This window comes from Hyaena hyaena, unplaced genomic scaffold (genome assembly GCF_003009895.1).
Source record: "Hyaena hyaena isolate Hyena2069 unplaced genomic scaffold, ASM300989v1 scaffold_392, whole genome shotgun sequence".
In the NCBI taxonomy this organism is placed as follows: Eukaryota; Metazoa; Chordata; class Mammalia; order Carnivora; family Hyaenidae; genus Hyaena; species Hyaena hyaena.
The window spans coordinates 350722-377339 of record NW_024081017.1 but is presented as its reverse complement, the minus strand read 5'-3'; the positions used below and the strand labels follow the sequence as shown (position 1 = coordinate 377339).

Genomic DNA, 26618 nt, shown 5'->3' with positions numbered 1-26618 from the left:
CCCGGCCCAGGGGACTGCGGGGCCGTGTCCGCAGCTCTCCTCCCCGGTGCCAGCTCCTCCCCCTTCCCCGCCCCCAGACCCACGCTGGGTCCGCGCCCGCCGACGAGCTGGGGGCGGGGCGGGGGGCGGAGCCCGCAACAAAGACTAGGAGCGCGCGAGGGGGGGCGGGGGTGGGGCGGAATCCCGGCCGCCGGCGAGGCGGGGGAGGCGGCGGCGAGGGTCGCCCCGGCCGGGCGGGCGGGGTCGCGCAAGGTGGCGTTCGCCCGCGCCCAGGCGCCGCCAGGGCGGGCGGGGGGACGGGACGCCGGGCCGGGGGCGCGTCATGTGGCCGCTCACGGTCCCGCCGCCGCTGCTGCTGCTGCTGCTGTGCTCAGGCCTCGCCGGACAGGTAGGGGCCTGGCGGGCAGGTGCAGGCGCGAGGGGCTCCAGGAGGGACGAGGGTCTGAACGGGTCCCGACAGAAATGCGGTTTGGGGTTCCATAAGCCCCCCCCGGGGTTGAGAGGGGCGGGGGTCGCAGCGGGGGAGGGGCTAGATGTGCACCCTGGCTTTAGGGGGAAAGAAGAGGGGCCTCACATCCAGCCTCAAGCTGCCATGGCTTGGGGGACAGTGTGACCCCAGCTTCAGGGTTCTCAACCTCTCATTGAGCCGGAGCCCACACGCGCCGTCTCACTGGAGCTGAGTGGGGCTGGAAGGGCAACTTCAGGGGGCCTTGGGGTGTTGCCTACCCCCTCACGCCCCCCATTATGGCAGGAGGTGCCCAAATTCTGCAGCCCACTCCTCACCTGCACCCCCATGTGGGGAAGGGGGTGGGGCTCACGTGTGAGTGACTGATGGGGACGTGTGTGAGGTGTCGGAGGAGTGCTGGGTAAACGTGTGTGTCTGTGTCACGGTGTGACTGAGAGTTTGTGTGTTGGGCTGTGCATGAGTTGGGGGTGTGATGGAGGAGGGTGTTTGTACGTGAGGGGGAGTCTGTGTGTGACAGTGGGAGGCTGTGGCGGGAGGGTTGATGTGACAGTGTGAAGCTTGTGAGCCTGCCCCCTGGACTTGTGCGTCCGTGTGACTGGCGGTATGAGAGTGAGTGAGGATTGTGTTAATCCTGGCCATATCTGGGCAGCTGAAGCTGTGGGTAAAGGTCTGTGTGTGTCCTGATTCTGTCCATCTGCCTGGGGGTTGTACAAAACGTGTGTGACCAGGTGTGTGGCTGTGCAAGAGTTTGGGGTGACCTGTGCTATTCTGCGCCTTTGAGTAAATCACTCTAAAAGGAGAGTGAAAAGCAAGGGCTGTGTGTGCAAATGTGTGCATCCATGCATCTGTGTGCATGTGCGTATGTGTGTGCTGGTGCCTTGTAACTCCATTCATGCTTTCATGGAAGCAAGCCTTCCTCTCCACAGTACCCCCATCTCTTGGGCAGGCTTGAGGGGCCTTGCAAAATGTGGAGGGGGTCCCCGTGTTCTTCAGCTATCAGGAAATCTCTTTCCTCCTCCATCTTGGAGGTGGGAGCCCCCTCACATTCTCAGATCTGCAGGAGCTCAGAGGGAAGCGGGAATCTAAAATAATAATTATAATCCAGCTAACATTTATTAAGTGTTTATTATGTGCTGGGCGCTGTTTCAGGCACACAACATGAGCGAAGGCGTTTAACAACCTCCTGGCACCTACCTACTAGTGCATGTTATTGCTACCTTCATTTTACAGATGGGGAAACCAAGGCATAGAAAAGTGAAGTTATTATGTCAAGCTCAGAGAGCTGAGGAGTGACAGAGCTAGGATTGACCCACGGCGGTACGGGTCCTGAGCCCACACGTTTACTTTCTTGTTTAATAATCCACTCCATGGGTGGGGGCAGTGGCTGGGTCAAAACTAGAAGAGTTTTTGAGGTAGAAGCTCAGAGGGAAAATAGTGCTGGCACCTTCTCTTTCCTGGTCAAGGAAGAAAGGAATCAGACCCTGAGACCCACCCCAGGGGTCGTTGGAAGGGATGGAGGTCAGACTCTAAATGGGATCTCCAGGCCTCTAGGAGAGGTTGTGGGGTCCTTGGGACCCACATCCTGGCTGGGAAGGGAAGTGTGCTCAGTGCCTGGCATCAGTCTGCACACGGTAGATACTCAATTGATATGTCAGCCAGAGAGAAGGAAAGAGAGACCAGAAGAGCCCGAAGGGTGAGAGAATGCTGGTTAACAACGAACCAGGAGTGAAGGTGAACTTGGCTTCCAAGAAGGATCTCGGGGAACCCCCACCTCGGGGTCCTCCTGCCTCCCTACACCCCTGCTAGCTCCTGGGGAACTTTCGATTCCTTGACCTGTCGCCAAGACTGGCTAGTGGCCCAGGAGAGTGCAGTGAAAGGTGCTATGGGGGGTTTACAGACCCCACGTCGGGAAGGGAGTTGCTTGGGGGCGGGACTAACACAGGGATTTTTGGAGGCGGGGCTAAAAGGGGCTGGGTGGGGGCGGGACTAGATTGGGTTAGGAAGGCGGGGCTAAACGGTGGGTGGAGCAGAGCTAAACTGAGGTAATCAGTTGCGGCTGGCGGCGTCCTGCAGCGGGCTGCAGTGCCTCCAGGCGGCCACCACGGGCACTACAGCATCATGAACGGGTCTCTGCGCCTAGGTGCCCACCTAGCCTGGGGCCCAGAGAAGGGAGGGCTCTGAAGAATGAATGCTCTGTCCCCTCTCCGCCTCCCCCACCATCTGTTCCCATAGCCCCCTTCTCAGTCCCTGATGGGCCCTGGGCTCCATGAATTCTTGCTAGAAATCCTTGATTTATTCATTCAATCGACAGACATGAGTAAGCACTGGGGATGTAGCTCTGAACCAAATTATCAAATCCCTGTCCTCCAGGAGACGATCTTCCGGCAGGAGACACAGGCAAGAAGTGAATAAATATATAACACAGTGTCAACAGTGAAATGAATATGTACTACAATGCAAGTGGCGTGAAGAATAATACAAAGGATAAAGGGGATTAAAGAGTGCTGGTGTGGGTGGCAGTTTTAGCAGGTGTGGCCCAAGCTAGTGTCTGTAAGGAGGTGGTACTCGAGGTGACCCCGAGGGAGGTGAGAGAGAATGCCTGCTGAGTACCCAGAATTGCATTCGAGGCAGCGGGAACAGCAAGTGCAAAGGCCCTGATGTGAGAACATCCTGGCAGCAAGGAGGCTGGTGTGAGAGAAGTGAGAGCGGAGTGAGTGGAGGGGAGGGGGGGGAGGTGAGGCCAGGGGAGCCAGGAGGGGCCAGGCCAAGTGGGAACTTGTGGGCTGTAGACAGGAGTTTGGATTTGATCGTGAGAGCAGGAGAGTGGGCACCTGTCAGAGGAGTCATCCATCCATCCAGGGTCTGTTCAGATGTTCTGTGTCTGACCTGTGAATGCCCTGGAAACTACTATATAGCTTCCCCTGTGGGAAAGATGCCCATTTCCTGACTACTGGGAAGTCCTCCCTAAGATCTAGCTATATTTTTGGACACTACCTGGATTTAAAGTCATCTCCTCCCTGGGGTCCCCATAGGAAGGGAGGGTTGAGGGAGTAGTTTAGTTTGTACTGCAGGCCTCAGGGCCTTTGCACTTGCCATGTCCTCTGCCTGGGAACTGTTCCCTTCCTCTCCTTCTGTTTAAATGACACCTCCTCCAAGAGGCCCACCCTGACTAACCATCTAAAATGACCTCCCCATGGCCACCCTCTGAGCTGTTACTCTGTCATTTTTCTTCATAGCCTGTCACTACCTCTCCACAGTCTGTTTATTTCATTCATTGTCTGTCTCCCCCTAGAGTGGCAGCTCATCAGGGACTGTGGACTTTGTTGTATCTCCAGTGCCTACAACAGAGCCTGGCACACAGGAGGTGCTCAGCAAATATCTGTTAAAATAAAAACTTGAATGGATGAATGGGTGGATCCCCCCCCCACACACAGAGTCTCTTTCTTTCCAAAACAGTGGGACTCTTGCACCAAAGGGGGGGTGGTGGTGAGGGAACAGCCGTCCCCTTGGGCCATCCTGTACCCATTTCAAGTCAGCCATTGCTCCTGGATCGGAGGCATCAGGAAACCCCATCTTCTTCATCTGTGTCTCAAATTCCGCCATGATAGGGCACCACTGTTTGGGGTTAGCACACTGTTCTCCTGGGCTCCTTCCAGAAGTGCAGATGTCCCAGGCAGAAGGCGGTGAAAGGAGGTCCTGAGGACTCTCAGATAATAGGCGAATTGGACATTTTCTTCCTCGGTCCCAGGTGGGGTGGTGAAGCCTGGGCCCAAGATGAAAGAGCTAGGGTGACACCTAGTGGTAAAACGAGGTTTGTGCGGAGATGATGTGTGTCCCCGTGGCCATGGTGAAGGTGTGCAGGCAGATGTCCTGGTGTGTGTCCGTGCCCTGGCCAGCGGAGGTGTCGGTGCCACTGAGGCACTAGTCTTGGGTGCAGAACTGCAGGAGCCCCGCACTGGGCTCTGTGCTGACATCTCAGAGCCTGGAGCCTCCTTCGGATTCTGTGTCTCCCTCTCTCTCTGCCCCTGTCTGTCTCACACTCTATCTCTCAAAAATAAATAAACATTAAAAATTAAAAAAAAAAAAGAACTGCAGGGGATGCTCCCTGTAAAAAGTCTGAAACCAAGATAAATAATATTTTAAGAAAATCAAAATTAATGTAAAAAAATCTGTGAAACAAACATATCAAAATTGTAAGTAAACATGGGAACTAACTCTGCATTTGAATGACTCATATCTCACTTGCCTCACTCTGCCCCTGGTCCTGTAGGAGTTCATCTGCAGTGTCCATGGGTGTGTGTGTGTGTGTGTGTGTGTGTGTGTGTTTCAGAACCACGCCCTTGGCATTGACCGAGCTGGGCATAGGGACACATGTGTGCCATGATCACGCCTGCAGGTATGTGTACACAGTGACTCTTTCCCTATGGGCTGACCATGTGCACATGGATGGATTTCTCATGAGCCTGGCATCGGGTGTGGGCCATGACTGTGTCCCTAGCACTCGGTGTCATGCCTTGGGGAGAGTAACTTGCTGATTTGGCTTATTCATGCACCCTGTGCACATTTAGAATGCTTTCATTTGGAGTCTTCTGTATTTTGAGCCTCACACCAGACACCAAGGTCTGGGTGGTGGTTTGAGCTAATAAGGGGTGGGGTGGAAGATTCAGCTTCTCGAAGCTGAGTCTAGCTGTGCTGGGGAGAAGGGAGTTGTGACAGGAGTTCCCACGTTTCGGGAGCTCTCGTCTGAAAACACGGGTATGTCTTCGTGCTGAGTGGAAGGCTGGGGTATCTCACAACTTCATGCATCCACCGCTCAGCCGCAAACCAGCAAGAAACCAGGAGGAACAGAGGGGGGTCAGAACAGACTCCACGAAGTCTGTGCGCAGAAGCTTATCTGTGCTGTTTTGGGAGCCCTGGGAGGCTCTTAGTGTCTGTTTACTCATACTTTGCTCATAGTTGTAGCAATCCCGGCCAGCTAGCATCTAAGCCCTGCTTTGCAGATGGGAAGACAGGGAGTCACAGCGTGAGAAGAAAGAAACCAAGAGGCAAAGACAGTTGAAGCCATTGAAAGAAATGGCAAATAGCCCCTCACCTTTTGGGCCCTGAAAAAGGTGTTCCCAAGAAAAATACATGGTGAGGACATGATAAACCCAATTCTTTCTCTTCCTAATTTATGTAGTAATTCCTATGTGAGAGACACCAGGTGAGCTATTGGTCATGTGGAAGGGTGTGACACAGCCCACATGGGGTCGTTCTCAGGATTAAGTAAGGGTGTGTGTGTGTGTGTGTTTAAATAGTTTTTTTTTTTACTTGTGGCAAAATACACAGAACATAAAAATTGCCATCTAAGCCATATTTTTTTATGCTAGTTTTTTTTTTCGGTTGTTTTGTGTTATGTGTTTTCTTCATTTTTTTTGTTTTTTATTTTATTTGATTTTTTTAATAGTTTATTGTCAAGTTGGTTTCTGTATAACACCCAGTGCTCATCATCCCCACAAGTGCCCTCCTCCATGCCTATCGCCTCCCTTCCTCTCTCCCCCATACCCATCAGTCCTCATATTTTATGCTACTTTTTAAAGATATGTATATTTTTTAGTTTATTTATTTTGAAAGAGAGAGAGCATGAGTGGGGAAGGGGCAGAGACAGAGGGAGAGAGTGAAGCCTGCTGTGAGCCTCAATCTCATGAACCCACGAACCATGACTCACACCAAACTCAAGAGCCAGGTGCCTAACCGACCGAGCCGCCCTGGCACCCCTTCCCCATTTTTATTTATTTTTTTTATTTTTTTTATTTTTTAAAATTTTTTTTAATGTTTTATTTATTTCTAGGAGAGAGACAGCATGAGTAGGGGAGGGTCAGAGAGAGAGGGAGTCACAGACTCTGAAACAGGCTCCAGGCTCTGAGCTGGCAGTCAGCACAGAGCCCGACGCGGGGCTCGAACCCACAAACCGCGAGATCATGACCTAAGCGAAAGTTGGAAGCTTAACCAACTAAGCCACCCAGGCGCCCCAACCCCTTCCCCATTTTTAAATGTGTGGTTCTCTGGGGGTACCTGGGGGCTCAGTCGGTTAAGCGTCCGACTTTGGCTCAGGTCACGATCTCACGGGCTGTGAGTTCGAGCCCCGTGTCGGGCTCTGTGCTGACAGCTCAGAGCCTGGAGCCTGTTTTGGATTCTGCGTCTCCCTCTCTCTCTGCCCTTCCCCTGCCCATGCTCTGCCTCTCTGTCTCTCAAAAATGAATAAACGTTAAAAAAACATTTTTTAATAAAAAACAAACATGCGGTTCTCTAGCGGTAAGTACATTTATGTGGTTGTGCAGCTGTCCCCACCACCTGTCTCCAGAACTCTTCATCTTGCAAAACGGAAAGTCTCCGTCTTAAACAACTCCCCATGCCCCTCGCCCCCCAGCCCCTGTGAACCCCCTTCTGCTTCCTGTCTCTGTGAATATGAGGACTCTAGGTGCTTCATGTAAGTGGAACCGTGAGATATTTGTCTTTTTGTGAATGGCTTCTTTCACTTAGCATTGTGTCCTCAAAACGCTCGCTCCATGTAATAGCATGTGTCCGAGGTCCCTCCTTTTTTAGGGCTGAATACTATTCCACCGTGTGGGTCTACTGCATTTGGATGCTGCTCTGAAGGTGGGGTGCAAGTATTTCTTTGAGACCTTACTTCTCACTCCCGGGTGTGTGCCCAGAGGGGCGATTGCTGGATCTGACGGTAATAACACATTTAGTGTTTTGAGGAGCCGACGCACTGTTTTCAGCAGCAGCTGCACCATTTTGCATTCCCGCCGACAGCGCCCGGGCGTCCTGGTTTCTCCATGTCCTCGCCAACCGCCTTGTTGCTGCTAATTTTTTGACTTCAGCCCATCCTGATGGGTTGTGACGTGATCTCTCTTTGTGGTTTTGCTTTGCATTTCGTGAAGACACAGTGCGGCGCCTGGGGGGCTCGGTGGGTTGATGGTCCAACTTCGGCTCAGGTCATGATCTCACGGTTCGAGGGTTCAAGCCCCGCGTCGGGCTCTGTGCTGACAGCTCGGAGCCTGGAGCCTGTTTCGGATTCTGTGTCTCCTCTCTCTCTGTCCCTCTCCTGCTCACGCTCTGTCTCTCTCTCTCTCAAAAATAAAATAAACATTAAAAAGATATTTTAAAAGAGTTGGTGATGTTGGGCTTCTTATGTGTTTCTTTTTGTTTGTGTAGCTTCCATTTGTCCGTTTTTTATTTTAAAAATATTTGTTTTTGAGAGGGATGGTGGGGGAGGGGCGGAGAACGAGGGAGGCAGAGGGTCTGAAGCAGGCTCTGTGCTGAGAGCAGAGAGCCTGATGCAGGGCTCGAACTCAGGAACTGTGAGATCATGACCTGAGCCAAGGTCGGATGCTCAACTGCTCAACCGACTGAGCCACCCCGGGCCCCTCCTTTGCCCATTTTTTAAACCAGATTGTTTGCTTTTCTGTGGGTGGAGTATAAGGTTTTAAAGCCATGAATGAGCCGGGGCTGGATTTGTGTGAGGGCCCGAGCCCCTGGCTATAACACGGAAGACACTGGAGTGAGAGAGTAAGGGCCTGAAGACAGGGTCACCTCAGGAGCTGACAAGGCCTGAGGCAAATTGGAGGCAGCCGGAGGCCTAGAGGATCCAACATTTGGGGAATGGAGGGAGTGTGCCTCTCGTCGCTGGGGCCTGGGGTCCTTAACAAGGACACAACTGTCTCCTTTTCAGCCACCTCCTGGAGTTCTGAAACCAGGCAGGGAAGCAGTGACAGGAAGGGTGTGGGGCCCCGAGTCTTCCGGGGAGAAAAAAGGGAGACGTGTTTCAACGGCATTTCCACAGGCTTGGTGTCACCAGACCCAGCACTGAAGGCAGGCACAGGCTAGAAGACTGACACCATTTGTGCTCTGAGGCACTCAAGGCTGTGTGGACAGGAATTCGTGCCTTTCTCACGTGTGAATGAGATACCCCGGGGGCCAGGATGGCCTCCATAGAGGCCACGTGGCTGATTGCAAAGGACGCTTAGGTTTGCTTGGTTTGCGTTATTTGGCTTTTCTACCAGAGAGTTCTGTCATTTTTACCTGCTGCACATCAGACAGATGGAACTTATATTTTCTTTTTTTTTTTAAATTTTTAAATGTTTTATTTATTTGTGAGAGAGAGAGAGGCAGCGTGAGCAGGGGAGGGTCAGAGAGAGAGGAAGACGAAGAATGCGAAGCTGAGCTAGCTGTCAGCACAGAGCCTGACGTGGGGCTCGAACCCACGAACCGTGAGATCATGACCTGAGCCGAAGCCGGACGCTTAACCAACTGAGCCACCCGGGTGCCCCTGGAACTTATATTTTCATACTTGATGCCTGAATTCATATGTTTGAGTAAATTTTTTTAAATGTATTTTGAGAGAGATAGAATGCGAGTGGGGGAGGGGCAGAGGGCGGGAGAGAGAGAGAATCCCAAGCAGGCTGCACGCTGCCGGTGCAGAGCCCGACGCAGAGCTCGAACTCACGAACCCTGAGATCATGACCTGAGCCGAAGTTGGTGGCTTAACCTACTGAGCTACCCAGGCGCCCCCGGCTGACTTTATAACTTAATGACGTCTTGACATGTGTAATTTTGGGGGCCTGGCTTCTTTTGCCAAACGTTATGTTTGTAAGAGCCCACATATTACCGTTTTGTTTTCATTGCCCGTTTTCATCACTTTGTGGCTCCGTCGTTTTCATCACTTGGTGGCTCCGCTATGTGACTCTACCGTGATATATTCGTTCTGCGGTTTCTGCGTTTGGGCTGGTGGAGTTTCTGGCCGATGCGAGCAGTGCTGCTGTAAATATTCTGATGCTCTGTCTTCGGTGAGCTCTCGTTCGCCTTCCTGTTTGGGCATTAGCAAATTCTGATCCACTGCACTGAATCGTCGCAGGGCGGGGTTTCTGCAAGCCTCTGGTCACATTTTTATTGAGCAAACAACATGCCACCTCGTTTTATGTATGTTTCTGTTTAAAAACACCTAATTTCTTATATATTGTTGATTCATTAGCCTCAAACTCATGGCCAAAGGCATTATAACTCATGCCCAAATGAAGCTTAGTGACAAGACGTATTTTCTCTGAAGACACGTCACAGCCTGCTTCCCTTAGAACACTGGACGTTACTTAGTACTGTGCGTGGGGACCACCTAAAAGAGTGAAATCACCAATAAAAAGCACAAAAATGTGAAAATCTTGGCACTAAATAGTGTATGAAAAAGATGCTTGTTTACAGGCATAACAGCTAAAACAGGGGGTGCCTGGGGGGCTCAGTGCCGATTAGGCGTCCGACTTCGGCTCAGGTCATGATCTCTGGGTTCGTGAGTCCGAGCCCCGCGTCGGGTTCTGTGCTGACAGCGCAGAGCCTGCTTGGGCTTTTCTGTCTCCCCCTCTCTCTCTCTGCCCCTTGCTGCTCGTGCACATTCTCTGTCTCATAAATAAGTAAATAAACATTTTTTTAAGAGCTAAAATAAGAAGGCAGAGTATGGGCAAGTTGGATCTCATCTGAGAACCCGTGCATTGGGGACTCTGTTTCTGCCTCCGTCTGCATGTCCACGGATGACCACACAAGCCCCGTGAGTATCGATCTTGGGGTTGCAAATAAATTGTCGTGAGTAAGTGAGTTTGGCAGTATGGAATCTGCAAATCCAGAGACTCGGCTGTATTCACTGAGGGTGGAATTGCTGCGTCTTGGGGGAGGAAATTATTGGGCTTTAGGAGATCTTGCTGGTTTTCCAGAGTTCCAAGACTCTTCAGTTTTTCCATTTCCTCTTCCGCCAGTAGCGTCTGCACATTCTAGCGGCTGCACATTGTCACCAGCACTGGGTGCTGTCTTTCCTTTTGTGATGGGTGGTGTGTAGTGGTGGCACGTTTCGGATTCAATTTACATTTCCTGTGACTATTAATGTTAAATACATTTTCACATGCTTATTGACCACTCAGTACTCCCTTTTGTGAAATGCTTTATTATGCTACCTGCCTTTCTTACTCATTTGTAGGAGTGTGTGTGTGTGTGTGTGTGTGTATGTGTGTATCCAGATTTTGTATTGGTGTCTCGATCTATCTATCCATATCTTATATAAATTAAAATTAAGATATGAGTGGGGCGCCTGGCTGGGTCAGTCAGTAGAGCATGTGACTCTTGATCTTGGGATTGTGGGTTTGAGCCCCAGATGGGTGTAAAGATTACTTTTAAAGAAATAAAAAAAAAATGAGGTGCCTGAGTGGCTCAGTCAGTTAAGCATCTGACTCTTGGTTTCAGCTTAGGTCATGATCCCACGGTTTGTGGGTTTGAGCCCCACATCGGGCTCTGGGCTGACAGCTCAGAGCTCAGAGCCTGGACCCTGCTTTGGATTCTGTGCCTCCCTCTCTCTCTGCCCCTCCCCCACTCACACTCTTGTCTCTCTTTCTCTCTCTCTTAAAAATGAATAAGCATTAAAAAGAAATCTTAAAAAAATTCAGACGAGTTCTCTGTTGGATATTAGGATTGCAAATATCTTCTCCTACTCCGTGGCTTGTCTTTTCATTCTCTTAATGGCATTTTGATCAATGGACTTTCTCAATTTTTAATGTTATTTTATTTTAAAAAGAGAGAGAGAGAGGAAGGGAGGGCATGTGTGAGCTGGGGAGGGACAGAGGAAGAGAATCCCAAGCAGGCACCATGCTCAGTGCAGGCCAAATGTGGGGCAATCCCATGACCCTGGGAACATGACCCAAACCAAAATCAAGAGTTGGATGCCACCCAGGTGCCCCAGAAATTAATTTTAATGTAGTTCAAATAATATTTCCCCCCTTTAAAGTTAGTGCTTGCTAGTGTCCTGTTTTAGAAATCTTTGCCTACCCACAGAGTAATGACGATACTCTTCTATATTTTCTTCTAAAAGATTTAGTGTTTACCTTTCACATTTAGATGGACAATCTATATGGAATTGATTTTTTTTTTTTTTTTTTTTTTTTTTTTTTTTTGGAATTGATTTTTGCATAGGATGTGAGGTAGGGATCAGCATTTATTCTTTCCCCTGTGAATAGGCCCAGGTGACGATGCACTGTGTAGACTCGGGAGCCTGATTGTCTGGATAGTATCCTGGGGGCCTTTGGGAAATGTTTAGTATCTCTGTGCCTCTGTTTCCTCATTTTAAAAACGGGAACTGTAATCCTATGTCATCTTATAATCGTATCTACTTCTACTCAGGGACAGTCAGAGGGCTAAGTGAGTTGTTACATGTACCTTGCTGCAAATGATACCTAGCACATGATCAGTACTCAACGAGCCTTAGCAACTATTGTTACTGTTTCTGACAGTTGTGAGCTTTTTCCCCTCCTGAGAATTTTCAGGTCAGGGGAAAAAAACATTTCTTTCTGTGGCTCCTGGTCCTGGTCCATTCAGGTTGCTCTAATGGAATACCATGGACTGAGTGGCTTCTAAACCACAGACATTTGTTGCTCACAGTTCTGGAGGCTGGAAGTCCAAGATCAAAGTGCTGGCAGATTTGGTGTCTGGTAAGGACCGTTTCTTGGTGTCTTCTCATTATGTCCTTAGTGGTGGAGAGAGAGAGTTCTGAAGTCTCTTTTATAAGGACACTAATCTATTCATGAGGGCTCCACCCAGATCAGCTCCCAAAGGCCTAATCTTCAAATATCGTCACATTGGGGTTCAGGTTTCAACCAAGGAATGTGGCGCGGGGGAGGGGGGTGAGGGATGTAAATATTCAACCTACAGCACTCTCCAACACAGTGCTTAGAGCGAGAATGGTGATGGAGAAGAAGGGATACTTTCTGGAGATGTTTCTGTATCAAGATCAGGGGTCATTGGTGCTGGTTTGGATGGAGCAGGGAAGGAGAAAGAAGGGTAATGGCACAGTCTATAGTTTTGGGTTTTTTTAATGTTTATTTTTGAGAGAGAGAGAGCAAGCAGGGGAGGGGCAAGGAAAGAGAGGGGGACAGAGGATCTGAAGCTGGCTCCACGCTGACAGCAGTGAGCTTTATGTGGGGCTCGAACCCACAAACTGTGAGATCATGACCTGAGCCAAAGTCGGACGATCACCCGACTGAGCCACCCGGGCGCCCCAATAGTTTCTAACTGTGGGTATATTGGGGCCAGGACCAGGGTGAGGCAAGCAGGGAAACTAGGGCACAGAATTTAAGGACTCATTCTCACATCAGTGCAATTGCAGGGCACCTCAGGGGAGAGGGCTTGCCGGGAAATCGAGGACTGCCCCTCCCCTTACAGTGTGGTTGCTGTGTAATTTACATGCCGTAAAGCCTACCTGTTTAAGTGTGCAGTTCGGTGACTTTTTAGTAAATGTGTAGAGTTGTGCAAACGTCACCCCAACCCAGTTTTAGGACATTCCCAGGCCCCCTAAAAGACCCCTTGTGTCCCTTTGCAGCCCATCCCTCCCCCTCCCTCCCCCAGTTCCAGACAGTCACTAATCTAATTTCTGCCTCTGTTGATTTGCCTTTTCTGGACAGTTTGTAGGGATGGAATGATCCAAAATGTGGCTTGTTGTATCTGGTTTCTTTCACCTAGCAATATTTATTTTTATTTTTATTTATTTATTTTTTTTTAGAGAGAGAGAGAGAGTGCTGGTATTCGTGAGCATGGGAGGGGCAGAGGGAAAGAGAATGTCAAGCAGCTTCACAGTCAGCACGGCGCCCAATGCTGGGAGCTCATTCTCACAATTGTGCGATCATGACCTGAACTGAAATCAAGATAGGATGCTTAACTGACTGAGCCACCCAGGTGCCCCAGCAAAATATTTTTGAGGTTCATCCATGTTGTAGTGTATATCTGTAGTTTGTTCCTTTTTATTGCTGAATAACATTCCCTTGTATGGATGTACCACAATTTTTTTATCCATTCGCTAGCTGATGGGGATTTGGATGGCTTCATTCACAATGGAAAATGCTCACGTGAATATTCACATTCAAGTCTTTCCATGGTCATATGCCCTTATTTCTCTTAAGCAGATAGAATTGCTGGGTCTTATGTTAAGCTTCTGCTTAACGTTTAAGAAACTGCTAAGTCATTTCTCAAAGTGGTCATAACATTTTATGTTCCCACTAGCAATAGATTCCCATTTCTCCACATCATCACCAGAACTGCCTTTCTTTCTGATTGAGTTTGTTCTGGTGGGTGTCATGTGCTGTTAGTTCTGTGAAAGACAAATGGAAATGCCCAAGAGGCTGATGGGCATACGGGTCTTAACTCCAGTTGGAGATCTGGGCTGTACATTTACCTTTGGGAGCCTCAGCTGCGGATTCATTTAGTCAGTCAATCAACAAAAAACTTTTGAGCATCTGCAGTATGTGCCAAGCACTATTCTAAGCCCTGGGGTTTCACTGTGAAAAATACAGGCACATAGGTACCCTTGTGAGGTTGGAAGTCTTATGGGTGAGATAGATCATAACAAATAAAAGTGATGTCCCATCATGATCAATGTTGTTCAAGAAAATAGAGCCGAGTAAGGGAAAGAGAGTGGTGTGGGCTCGTATTGTCAATGAGGTGGCCGGGGAAGGTCTTTTCAGAGTGGCCGTGTCACTCAGAGTTCAGTTAGGAAAACAGACTACTCTAGGTGTTTCAAAAAGAGGAAATTTAATACAGGGAATTGGTTAAGTGTATGATGGAAGAGTTGAAAAGTCAAACTGATGGGATGATCAAGAAATCCAGCAATAAAACACAGTACAAAGCTGTTGGACGGACCTGATAAATGGGTGTTGTGGTGCCGGAGGGGCTTTTGTGTGGGAGTCAGACCATGGAGGGGGTGTAGCCACTGTTGGAACACACCACAACCCCAAGCAGAAAGAGTGGGGAGAAATACCCTGGCCTCTCCCTTCCTCCCTACCCTCCAGTCCCCTTTCAGTGCCTCCCATTGGATGAGCCTAACAGGAAGCCAGTGTGCAAGGGAACCCGGGGAATGTAGTCTTCCAGAGAAAGGTAGGGCATGGCTCTGACCTACAGAATAATACAGCAGAGATATAAATGAAGTAAAGAGGCAGCTATATGTGTATCTGTGGTAATGATGTTCTGGGTAAAGTAGACAGCAAGCAGTGCACAGCAAGTACAAAGGTCCTGAGGTGGGGGCATGCCAGATAGAACCAAAATTTTGCGAGTGGGTATGATGGTCCAGGCACAGTATAAAGAATGAGAGGAGTGGAGGGGCGCCTGGGTGGCTTAGTCGGTTAAGCGTCCGACTTTCGCTTAAGTCATGATCTCGCGGTTCGTGGGTTTGAGCCCTGCGTCGGGCTCTGTGCTGACTGCCAGGTCAGAGCCTGGAGCCTATTTCAGAGTCTGTGTCTCCCTCTCTCTCTGACCCTCCCCTGCTCACGCTGTATCTCTTTCTCCTAGAAATAAATAAAAAATACTAAAAAAAAAAAAAGAATGAGAGGAGTGGAGACTCAGGACAACCCTGTGAAATGTAGACATTTAGGGAGAAGGAAGGAGACAGTGATGATGCAGCCAGAGAGGTGGGGGCAGAACTAGGAAATGATAAGGTGTCTCCGGAATCAAAAGAGAAATTACTTTCAGGAAAGAGGGAATGATCCATGAAGACTAACCTGTGAGACTGAGGGCTCGTGTGACGCTGTGGGACTGGCAAATCAGAAGGCCACTGCTGCCTTCAGTGAAAGGAGTTTGGAAACATTCAGGAGGTTGGAAGTGAGGAAGTGGAGGCCGCAGATGCAGATGTGAGTGTAGACCACTCCTTGGAGAAGCCTGACAGGAAGCCGCGAGGGCAGTTTCCTACAGTACCCATGGCGAGAGAGCGAGCATCAGTGGGTTCCAAATCCTCTAAGCTGGGAGACCTTGGAGCCCAGTGGTTTTGGAGTCTGAAATCAGACAGACTGGGTTAAAATCCTGGGCCTCCATTTCCCTGCTGGGTCACCTCCACCTGGTCCCCTCTCTTCTCTGAGTCCAGTTTCCTCACCTGCAAATAGCGATGTTGCCGTACTTTTCATGGGAGGCTGCAGCTGGTGCTCAGCCAGCACATTTGCAAAGTGTTCAGCACTTGTAAACGTAAGCTGTAGTACAAGGAGGCAAGGACACATCTCATTTTTTAGAGCTCATCACCAGTCGCAAATAATAACAATGGCACCTTCTACTTATGAAACACCATGTCCCAGACACTCTGCAAAGTACTTTACCAGCACATCTTCCCCCTCCCACCCCCACTTTCCTGCAGCTCACTCTGTTCCCACCACACTGGCCTGTTCCTTGAATACTTGTGTTCCTGCCCCAGGGCCTTTGCACATGCTGTTCTTGTCCGGACCTCTTCCCTCAGATAGCCCAAAGGCTCCCTCCCTCACCTTCTTCAGGTCTCTGCCCAAATGTCACTCCCCAACCCTCCTGACTAAAGTTAACTCTCCTACTTAGTCTGGATGCCCCTTCCTCCCCATAGCCTTCTTATTTTACTTTCCCCTCTCCTATCTCTTGTCTGTCTCACCCCATGTAACATTCAGCAGCTCCACAAAGGCGGGCATTTTTATCTTTTGTTCACAGTGCCTGGCACATAGTAGATGTTCAATAAATCTCTCACTTGATTCTCAGGACACCCTAGCCCTTTACACATATTAGGTACATGGGTCCTCACCACCACCCAGGTTGCAGGTGAGGAAACTGAGGCGGAGAGCTCTTTGCTGGAGGTCACAGAGCGTCAGCACCTGCCTCCCCGTGTTAAGCTCAGAAAAAAGGGCAGCTCAACACCCCTGCCCCTTTGTTCAGCGCGTCTCCCTGGGCGAGCCCTCGGCGAGCGGCCACGGCCGGGAAAGGCCTGAGTCATCGCCGCCTCCAGACGGCGGCGGCCGCGGGCTGCGGGCGACGGCGGCGGCGGCGGCGGCCGGGGCGGCGGCGCGAGGTGACGCGGGGACGCCGGGAGGGGGCGTGAGTGCAGGGAAAACAGAGGAAATTAAACCCCGCCGGGCGCTCCTCGCCGCCGCCTCGCCACCCCCGCGGCCGGCTGGTGCGCGGGCGGGTGGGGGCGGCTCCGCACCCCCCTCCGCAGAGGGGCGGACCCCGGAGCCCTGGGGCTGGGAGGCAGGTGCGAAGTGTCAGTTCCCCGCCCCCACCCAAGTTCAAGTTGCGAGCGGGGACCCGCCGGGGACTTGCGTGCCCAAGGCTGGCTCCTCCGTCTCAGCCGCCCCGGGCTGCGATGCCGCCCCTGGGTGCGGTGGGAATCCTCCCGCCGCCGGGCGACCGCGCCCCCCGCCCCCCGCCGCCACCGCCGCACCTCCATCCAAGCAGTCGCGCCTACTGGCTCCGGACCCGTCACTCCGGGCTTCCCTGGTCCCGAAAGCCCCGAAGGGGCCCCAGCGTGGTACTGGGGAAGCCCCTTCCCCTCGACAGAGGAGACCCTGGGCGCCCGGTTCACGGGCGCGCACTGGCCTCGCCCCCACGGCCCCGACGCCTGCGCTCGCGGGTCCCAGCGAGCTGGGGTCGGCGTCCTGCGCGGAGGGTGGGGACTTGTGACCCCGGCCCCCTGCCCGTCTCCGGGGTCGGCTCGCGGCGGCGAGCGCGGGGTTTGGGGGCTGAGGGCCGAGGGCTCGGGAAGGGGCTGGGCGCGGAGGGCGGCCCGGGAGTGCGTCCGGGGGGCGCCGGGGGGGCGGGGGGAACCCGCTGGGGGGCGGGGCTGGGAATGCCGCGGCGGTGGGGGTGGGGCCGGAGGGGAACGCCGCCGCGGGGGGCCCTGTCCGCCGCGGGGCGGGCGGGGAGGGGGCGGTCCCGGCGGGGCGGCGGCACGGCCCGGGGGGGGGCGCAGTCTGGGCGCCCCCCGCCCCCGCCGGGCTCCGGGCAGGAGCCGTGACGTCACGGCGGCTGGAAGTGCCCGGCGCGGAGGCGCGGGAGGGGGTGGGGGGGCCGAGCCGGCGCTTTATAAGCGGAGCCCGCCAGGCGCGCGGAGCCGCAGCCCGCGTCCGCGAGCCCCCCGGCCGGCCCCGGCCCCGGCCCCCGGCTCGCGCTCGCGCCCCCGGGGCGGCTGGGTGGCGAGGGACGGAGCGCCAGGCGGCGGGCCGGAGAAGGGACGCGCGGCGGGCGGCCGCGGGGCATGAGGCGGGGGCGCGATGTCGGTGCCGCTGCTCAAGATCGGGGCGGTGCTGAGCACCATGGCCATGGTCACCAACTGGATGTCGCAGACGCTGCCCTCGCTCGTGGGGCTCAACGGCACCGTGTCCCGCGCGGGCGCCTCCGAGAAAATCGTGAGTGGCCGCCTCGCGGGGGGCGCTCCCGGGGGGCGTGGTGCCCGCACCGCCGCCGCCGCAGCCCCCGGGGGCCCCCGTCCCCCGGCTCCCCTGCGCGCCCGGCCGAGGGGCGCCCTCCCGGGGGCTGAGGGGCTGGACGCGGAGGAGCCCCGGGACCCCCGGGCGTCTCCGCGCTGGTCGTTCTTGGCATTATTATTACTGCTTCCCAGGATCCGCGAGCGGTGTCCGAGCGCCGACAGTGCACTAGGCTCGCTCGGCCCCGGCGGAGGCGGTGAGGGCTGCGGAACTGAGCCGGGGCCGGCCGAGGGGGGGGGAGCGGGAGCGGAGATTCCGGGGGTCCCGGGCGGACCTTGCCTCCGAATGCGGGAGCCGCGGGGGCTCGGGGTGTCTCCACCTTCAGGATCTCTGCCCGTCTGTGTATCTCTGAGTCGTCCCGTCTCCCTCTCTGTCTTTTTCCCTCTGTCTCTCTCTGTCTATTCTTTTCCCTCTGGTTTGCTTCTCTCTGTCTCTCCGTGTCTGTGTCTATCTCTGTTGCGCTGTCTCTGACTTTGTATCTCTTTTTTTCTGTCTTTTTCTCTCCCCCACGCCCCCCTCCCTTCGGCCCCCGCATCTCCTTTCTGGTTACCTGCTTCACCATGTGCTGAATATTTATTCCCAGAACTGCACTCTCTGGGAGGCAGACGGGTCTCAGACTTGGGGAGCAGGGGTGAAGGCTGACAGGGACCCCCAGAAGCACAGGATTATCCTTCCTCCTCTGTCGCCTCCAGCTTCCCTGGCCACGGGCGAGGGGTGGGTGGCAGGGGGACTCCTTCGGGGTCACTCATGGTGTTCCTGGTGACCTGGGCAGCAGGGAGAGGGGTCAGCCTCCCCTGCAAACTTCCCTCAGTCTCCTCCAGATTTGGGCCCCCCTCCCATCTCTTCCCGTCTTCAGTGTGTTTGCGGGACTCCTCCCTGTAGGTAGAAGTGGGATGCATGGAGCTCCCTCTCCTCAGTGTTTCCTTAACTTCACCAGCTCCTCTGTTCAGCCTCCGTGGCCACCACACCACTTCTTTCTTTCCCCTTGCTGAAAAGAAAAGAAGACTTTGCTCCCCGGGGGTTGAAGGCAAGTGGGGAGGGGGGTGCCATCACTGTGCCCAGGCTTTGCTCAACCCCTGGGGGGGATGGCATTGGGTTTGGCACAGGTGAGGACTTTCAGTCCAAATTTTCAGAAGTGAAGCCAGTGTGTGAAACAGTGTCTTTCTGAGTGTCTCTCACATCGAGGGATATTACGCGAGTATATCCTGGGGCGTCTGTCCAGGCATGAGTTTTGGTGTGTGGATGGCGCTGTGTGCGAATTGAGGGAGAGAGTTTATGAGGTTTGCCAGCGTGAAGATCCATGTGCATCTTCCTGTGTGTGAAGGCGTGTCCTAGAAGGAGTGTGAGTGTGTTCCTGAGTGAGTGTGTTTGGGTGTGGATGTGTCTCAGTGTGTTATCTGCAGTTCTGTGTCCCTGACTGTGGGTCGGTGTGTGTTCCGTGATTGCATGTGCACATATGGGTTTGTACACGTGAGTCTGTGACAGCTTCTTGCTCCTGCCTTCTGAGGGGGGAGAGAGATGGTGTCTCATTGAAATCAGAAGCCAGATTCCCCTCCCCCAGCCTCAGAGAATGTTCGTCTTTAGTATAAATGTGTGCATGTCATATGTGCAGCATATGGTATGTGGGGAATGTGTACATAAGTGTAGAAGAGTATGTCTCTGAGTTGCAATTTTGTATGTTGCATGTGTCTGTGCTAATATGTACATGTGTGTGTGCATGTAAGTGTGGATGTGTATATCTATAGAAGTGTGTGCATATATGTGCAAGTGTGTATGTATGAATGGTGTGTGTGCCTGCCTTGTATGCATGTGGGTGGATTCCTGTGTGAACCGTGTGTTTTCTGTAACTGTGTGTGTGCGCATGTGTGCGTGTACCCAAACAGACCTGCTCTCCATTCTGGCCCATCTGTAGCTCATAGGACCACAATCCATGCTTCCGTGAAATCACCTGCCGAAAGCTAGTATTTCTTCCATCCATGATCCACCCCCCATCCCCCAGTCTAACTAAGCCTTGCCACTGGATGCCACGGGACTTGGGGTAAGACCAGGGAGGACGCTGTCACACGAGAATGCTCTGGAAAGCATCCTGGGAGTCTGGTAGACCAAGGTTGCAATCCACTCTCACCCTTCTTGGTCAATGACTTGCTTTGACTCCGGGCGCCAGTGACTTCACCACTCACAGCTGCGGTTTCCCATATAAAAATGAGAATAATAATTCCTTCCTTACAGAACTGTTGTGAGATATAGAGTGTAGCTCTCCACCCATCCATCCTTCCATCTGTTTCTCCATCCATCCATCCATCCATCCATCCATCCATCCATCCATCCATCTCTCTATCCATGTATCCACTCATCTCTATCCGTCCGTGATCCATCATCCAGCCATCTCTTCATCTGTCCTCTGTATATCCATCCTTCCATCCATTTTGTTTATTCAGCAAAACTATTGATTGCCTCCTCTGTGTCAAGCATGTTTATGCCTAAAAGCCCCAGCTCAGTGGCTGACACAGTAGATAATCAGTGAGTGATAGGACTCTAAGTCAAGCATACCTGGTTTGAATTCTGGCCTTGCGCTTTACTAGCAGTATGCCCTTGGGGGAAATTATTTAATCTCTCTAATCTTCAATATCCTCATTAGTCAAGGAGAGTTTTAGAGTCCCCATTAGACCCCAGGATCCATGAGGACCACAGACAACCTTTGTATTTTGCTCATTAGTGAGCTCTAAGGCCTGATGCATAGTAGGCCTACAATAAGTATTTGTCAAGTGACTGAACCAGCAATCACGTGTTCATTAGGATTCATGGGTTCTACCTTCATATAGACACAAGCATCTGGGTGCCTAGTAGGTGTTCAGTAAGGAGGACTTGCTTTGTTTGCCATTGTAGCCAAGCACATAGGAGGCACGGAATAAATATGTGTCAGTTGTCTAGATCAAAAATCCACCCTCCTAAGGATTGAGCAGAACATTTGAGGTGCTCCATGTGAAGGGGTTGTAGAAAAGTGTAGACCCCCAACGTGGCTTATCTGAGGGGTTCAGGAACCCAGGTAGCAAGAATCCCCAGTCATGAGGCAGAAGATTGGATGCTGGTGTTTGACTTAATAAAGGAGCTCAGTGGTGAGGTAGGGGTGAGCCCAGACCCTCTGGCCATTCTCGTCTCGGGCTTTCCCTTCCCGATTCGATCTGGAGGAGCAACTTAGCATTCTTCTCAAGAATTCTTAAGAGATTCTAAGAGCGCTGTCACAGGCCATCTCTGGAAGGAAACAGAGAGGAAGCTGCCACCAGTATTCCTTTGGCCAACTCTCAGCCATAAACCATCCCTGTAGGATGGGAGCCTTCAGCGGAATGGCTTCTCACCTGGGCGTCATAAATCCAGAACCAGACTCAGAGCTGTCAGCCCCTTGCCAGCAGCTGCTGTCATTACAGCACCTGAAGAGAATTACCTGCATCTTACATGTTATGTCCTTGCCCATCCGCTCACCCCTCTTTAGCGGCTGGAAAAAGGAAGGGGAGATGAAGAAGAGATATTCTGTTTGGGGACAACCCTTTTCCTCATGGGAGGAATGGGGAGGGTCTAAGCAGCTATCCACAAAAGGCTCTTTGAGGACTTCCTGCAAAGAACCAAAGAATCAATGTCTTTTCTTGACAATTTCCTGGGGGAAAAGGCCCCAGATACTCTGTATCAGTCAAGAGAGGTCAAGTTACACTGTAGGAGCAAGCAGCCTCAGTTCTCAGTGGTTTAATAAGGCGTAGGGGCATTTCTCCCTGGCACTATGTATCCATCGTTGGCTGGAGAATTTTGTCCATAGTAGTCATTCAGGGACCTGGGATGACAGAGGCTCTGTGGTGACATGATCATTGAAACAGAAAAAGGCACAGCGAACCCCCATCAAGTCTTACAGCTCTGCTCTGGAATGTTACTTTTGCTCACATTTCATTGGTCAACACAAGTCACATGCTTAACTTCAAAGAGGGTGAGAAGGGTGGTCCCACCGTGACCAGAACAGAGAGTAGGTATTTGTGAATAGCCCTAAATAGCACCCCAGTCTGCTGATCCTTCTCTCCTCTTATCCTAAGTAACAACAATTCTTAGAGGATATCTCCATTGGTTCATTCACCCACTTATTTTAACAAATACTTACTGAGCATATATTATGTGCTAGGCACTATTCTAGGTGCCTGGGAAATAACAATGAACAAAACAGACAGATACCCTTGTCCTCAGGGAAATGACGTTCTAGAGCAGGGACAGGGAGAAATAAATCAATATATAGATAAATCTATATTGTAGATGGTGATACACGTACTATGAAGAATCATAGAGCAGCATAGGGGAGTGGAGTGTGATAGGGGATTATTGTAGATTCAGTAACCTCCCTGAGGAGGTGGCATTTGAGCAAAGATCTGAAGAAAGTGAGAGAGGGCTCATATCTAAAGGAAGGGTTACAAGTAGAAAGAAGAGCAAGTGCAAAGGCCCTGAGGTGGGAATATGCCTGAAACGTTGGAGAAACTGAGGAAACCAGTGGCTGAAGCAGAGTGAGTGAAGCGGGGTGGGGGTGGGGGAGCAAGAGGAGATGAGGGCAGGAAGGTGAGGGCAGGAAGGTGAGGTGAGGGGTGGAGGCAGTATGGGGTGGTGAGGGCAGGGAGCCTTGTAGGGATTTTAGATTTCACTTGTAACTCCTCATGCTTTTCTCTTCCCTGTTGTACTTTTAACTTTCTCTAATATACTTTCTAATATACTCTGCGTAGTTGACTTTTTCAATCTTGTCCAACTCTCCCCCCGCCCCCATAATGTCAGGTCCACAAGGGCAGGGATTTTTTTTAATTTAAATTTTTTAAATTTTTGTTAACTGTTGGGGTGCCTGGGTGGCTCAGTCAGTTCAGCGTCTGATTTTGGCTCAGGTCATGATCTAATGGTTCGTGAGTTCGAGCCCCGCCTCCTGTGCTGACAGTTTGGAGCCTGGAGCCTGCTTCAGATTCTGTCTCCCTCTCTCTTTCTGCCCCTCCTCTCTCTCTCTCTCCCAAAAATGAATAAACGTTAAAAAATTTTTAATTTTTGTTAACTGTTATAGCCCTAGTGCCTTGCATAGGGTCTAACAACAGCAGATATTCAATAAATGGGGTCCAGGGGGAGTTCTGAGCAGAAGAGGGACAGGCCTTGGCTCAGGTGTTCAGTTCCCCTCTGGCCCCTGGGAAGAGGGCAGACTATGGAGGATGAAGGCAGGAGCCAGAAGACCCGAGAGGAGGCCACTGCACTGGTCCAGGTGAGTGATGTTGGGGGCTGGACCAGGGTAGGGGCCACGGGGTGGAGAAAAGTAGGCACAGTGTAGATTTGACTCCCACCTACCATATTTACCTGCTCCTAAACTGTGGACTTCAAAGTGTGAGGGAACATTTATTGAGCTCCTACTTTGTGCTGGGAAGGGTCCCAGACTATGGGATGGAGAGGTGAATAAACATCTCTGGCTTCAACCAGTTTGCAGCCTCCTCAGCAGTACTTATGACACAACATGGTGTGTGTGGTGATAAGGATATTTCTGGAGTGACGTGGGGGTTGCAGAGGAGGGCACTGAAACCAGCCAGGGTGCCCAGTGGAGCTATCCTGGAGGCGGTGGTAGTCAAACTGAGTCTTACAGTTGAGAAGGAATTGGCCAGGTGAAGACAGAACAAGAAGGAGCAGCGTGAACAAAGTCTTGGAGGTGAGGGGCATCCTGGTGAGCAGAGAGAGACCAAGCAGTTCAGAGCTCCTGGAGGCGTACATGCCAGGTGGGGAGGAGTTTGGAAGTGGCCTGTGTGGCCAGGAGAGTCCCTGTCACAAAGGGATTTGGCCTGAGGCGCCTGTACTTCATTCTGAGTGTCAAAGGAAGGGAGATTTGGAGGAGGTTAGAGCAGAAAAGGAATATGAAGTTGCCTCTTTCATTTTTTAAGAGACCTATAATCATTAGAAAATCCTTCTAGACTGTGCGTGTGAAATTTGCCTCCTCTGAACTTTTGCCCACCTCACTTGAACCAAATCTAAACCCCTTACCTTGGTCCAACTCATTAAGCCTCGGTTTCTTCATCCACAAAATGGGGATAATGATGGAATGTTCCATATCATGTTGTGCTCAGCAGTGTACCTGACGTATGGAAGGTGCTAATAGAGGTTAGTTATTGTCATTATTATTGCTACTATTACAAGACCCTACCTTCCCGAGTCAGATCTCGGGCTGCTCCTCCATCCCTCTTTCTGTCCCTGCCTCTGGAACTTTGCATTTGCTGGGCCATTCTCCGGGAACCTCCTCTAGCCTGCTCCTTCTCACCACATAGGTCCCAGCTCAAATGTCACCTCCTCAGAGAGACCTCCTTTGACCACCCCAGCTAAAATGTCCCCACACTGCTATTTGGACCTGTTCTATTTTCTACCCAGCACTCATAATTATCTGAAATCATCTTGGTAATTGTTTGCTACCAACAAAATAGAAGTGCCATGCAAGCAGTTTGTCCCTTTTGTCTATCACTGGGATCTTCTCATTTAGGGCAGTAGGTACTTCCTGTATGGTCTCAGTTCTTTCTGCCCTCACGAGACCACCATCCCTTCTTCCTCCTGATGACACCTCCGAACTTGGATGAGTATTTCTGTGATGCCTGAGTCTTTTCCAGTGAATCAGAAGCATCTGTTTCTTCTTAAAGCTTCTTTTCATGTGTCCTTGTTTCTCAATCCTTCTCTGTTTGGATGGATGTCCAACGAATGTGCACTTTGCCAACTTCCCACATAAAGATATGGGGCAGTCTTGCCACCAGAGAGCACAGTCATTTCCAACCAGCAATCATCGAGCCCCTCTCTATGCCAAGTCTGTGCTGGGGGCTGGGAGTAGAGCAGTGAGCAAGGGAGAGTGTCTCTTCCTTCTTAAAGCTTCATTGGGGGCACCTGGGTGGCTCAGTCGGTTGAGCACCCAACTTTGGCTCAGGTCATGATCTCACAGTTTGTGGGTTCGAGCCCCGCGTTGGGCTCTGTGCTGTCAGCTCAGAGCCTGGAGCATGTTTCGGATTCTGTGTCTCCCTCTCTCTCTGACCCTCCCCTGCTCACGCTAGCTCTCTGTCTCTCAAAAATAAATAAAAACCTTACAAAAATTTAAAAAAAAATCTTCATTGGGAGACATAGTGAATGTGAATTTGTGCAAATGGCTGTGTAATCACAGTTTGTTATGGGTCATGAAGGAGAATTTATGGAGCCATGAAGGCATGTAATTGGGAAGGGGTGGTCAGGGAAGGCTTCCTTGAAGAGTTGACATTTGCCCTGAGACATGAAGGATGGAGTAGGAGTTGGGCAGAGACAAAGCTGATAAGGGGGAGGGAGAGAGGCCAAGAGAGCAGGGTGTGTGAAGGTGTTGGGGTAGATAGGATCGCAGGTGGTGTGTCTGAGGAGCTGGTGAGGTAGGAGGTAGCAGCCTTAGCCCATTGGGTGTTCCTGACCACCACCCTAGACCCAGTCTATCCCAAGTTTGAGGCCAACGTAAGAAATGGTTTGAGGCGCAGCCTTTGGCTATCCGTCAGCACCATGGACAGCCACTAAGGGAGGGTGGTCTAGACCCAGGGGCCACTTGAGTGTGGCTGAACCGGGTCTTCCTCTTCCACAGGGAAGCTCTGGCTTCTGCCTCGTGGTGTCTTTCACACCCCCAGCATCCTTCTCCCCTCTGACTCTGGGTGGCTGACGCCTTTGTGAAGCACCAGTGGGGAGCAGCCACAAAGCTGGGCGAGGAAGAAAGCAGCCACCTGGGGGAGGCCCGGGCGCTTTGAGCGAGTTTGCTGTGGGGTTGGGTCTGTCTGTGTGTGGGAGCAAAAAGGCTGTCACCTATGGGGACAGCCTGCTTCCCAGTCTTGTTTCTCTCCGTCTCAGCCTTGATGCTTCACCGCTTTTATTTTTTTGATTTATTTTTAGTTTATTTATTTATTTTGAGAGAGAGAGAGAAAGAGGGAGAGAGAGTGAGCCAGGGAGAGGCAGAGAGAGAGGGAGAGAATCCCGGGAATGCTCCACACTGTCAGCATGGAACCCGATGTGGGGCTCGAACTCATGAGCCATGAGATCATGACCTGAGCTGAAACCAAGAGTCGGACGCTTAACCCACTGAGCCCCTCAGGAGCCCTGATGCCTCACTGTTTTTAAACTCTGTCTTTTGAGTCTCTGTCTTTGCATTCTCTTTCTTGTATCTTTGTCTTATTAACCGCATTTCCCTCTCTCTGTCTTAACTGTGTGTTTACAACACATGGTTGACATTCAGTGAATGTTTGTTGGCTGGATGTTGATGATTACCTCTGTCTGCCTGTGTCTCGTTGTCCGCCTCTCTTTGTCATACTCTGTCTTCTCTCTTTCTCTGTTTCTGTCCATCTCTAAGGCCTCTCTATGTGTCTCTGTCTTTGTCTCTGTGTGTCTCTTTAGTCTCTGATTCTGTCATCTCTGTCTCTTGATGTCTCTGTCTCTATATCTCTTCCATCCCCATCTCTAGGCCCGTATCTCTCTGTCTGCCTCCATCTCTCTGTCTCTCTCTGGAATCCTGCTTCTGTATCCCCGTATTGCTGTATCACAGTCCAGAACTCTGACGGGGGTGGAAAAGAGACCAGAATTCTCAGACCTGAGACTCTTGACACAGGGCAGAACCTGAACTTGTGTTGGGTGTTGGCAGGATTCGGTGAACAGGATGAACCAGACCAGCACAAACCCCCCTAGAGGGGGCTGGGGTGTCTGGACCCCTGGAGGTGCTGGGGACTGGAGCCAGGCTTTAACGGGGGCCCAGGGTGAGCTGTGGGTTGGTGCTCAAGCTCCAGGTGAGCCCCTTTCCTCCACCCCTATTCCGACTCCCCTGCTGCCACCTAGGAGGGCCTCCCTCTAGGACCCAGCCATCAGGC

The 26618-nt window shown here is 51.7% G+C and overlaps 1 protein-coding gene across 2 annotated transcripts in view; it reads left to right on the top strand.

The window, feature by feature from the left end:
- The first annotated feature begins 303 nt into the window (after positions 1-303).
- OLFM2 (olfactomedin 2) overlaps positions 304-26618 on the top strand; it is a 60488-nt gene continuing 34173 nt past the window's right edge. The window contains exon 1 of one of the 2 annotated variants that reach the window (XM_039250935.1): positions 304-388. In XM_039250935.1, the coding sequence (XP_039106866.1) occupies positions 323-388 (66 nt within the window). In that variant the 5' untranslated portion in view covers positions 304-322. Of the gene's footprint in view, positions 389-17487; positions 17656-26618 lie in introns of those variants that run through there. The other variant, XM_039250934.1, reaches the window with a different exon arrangement.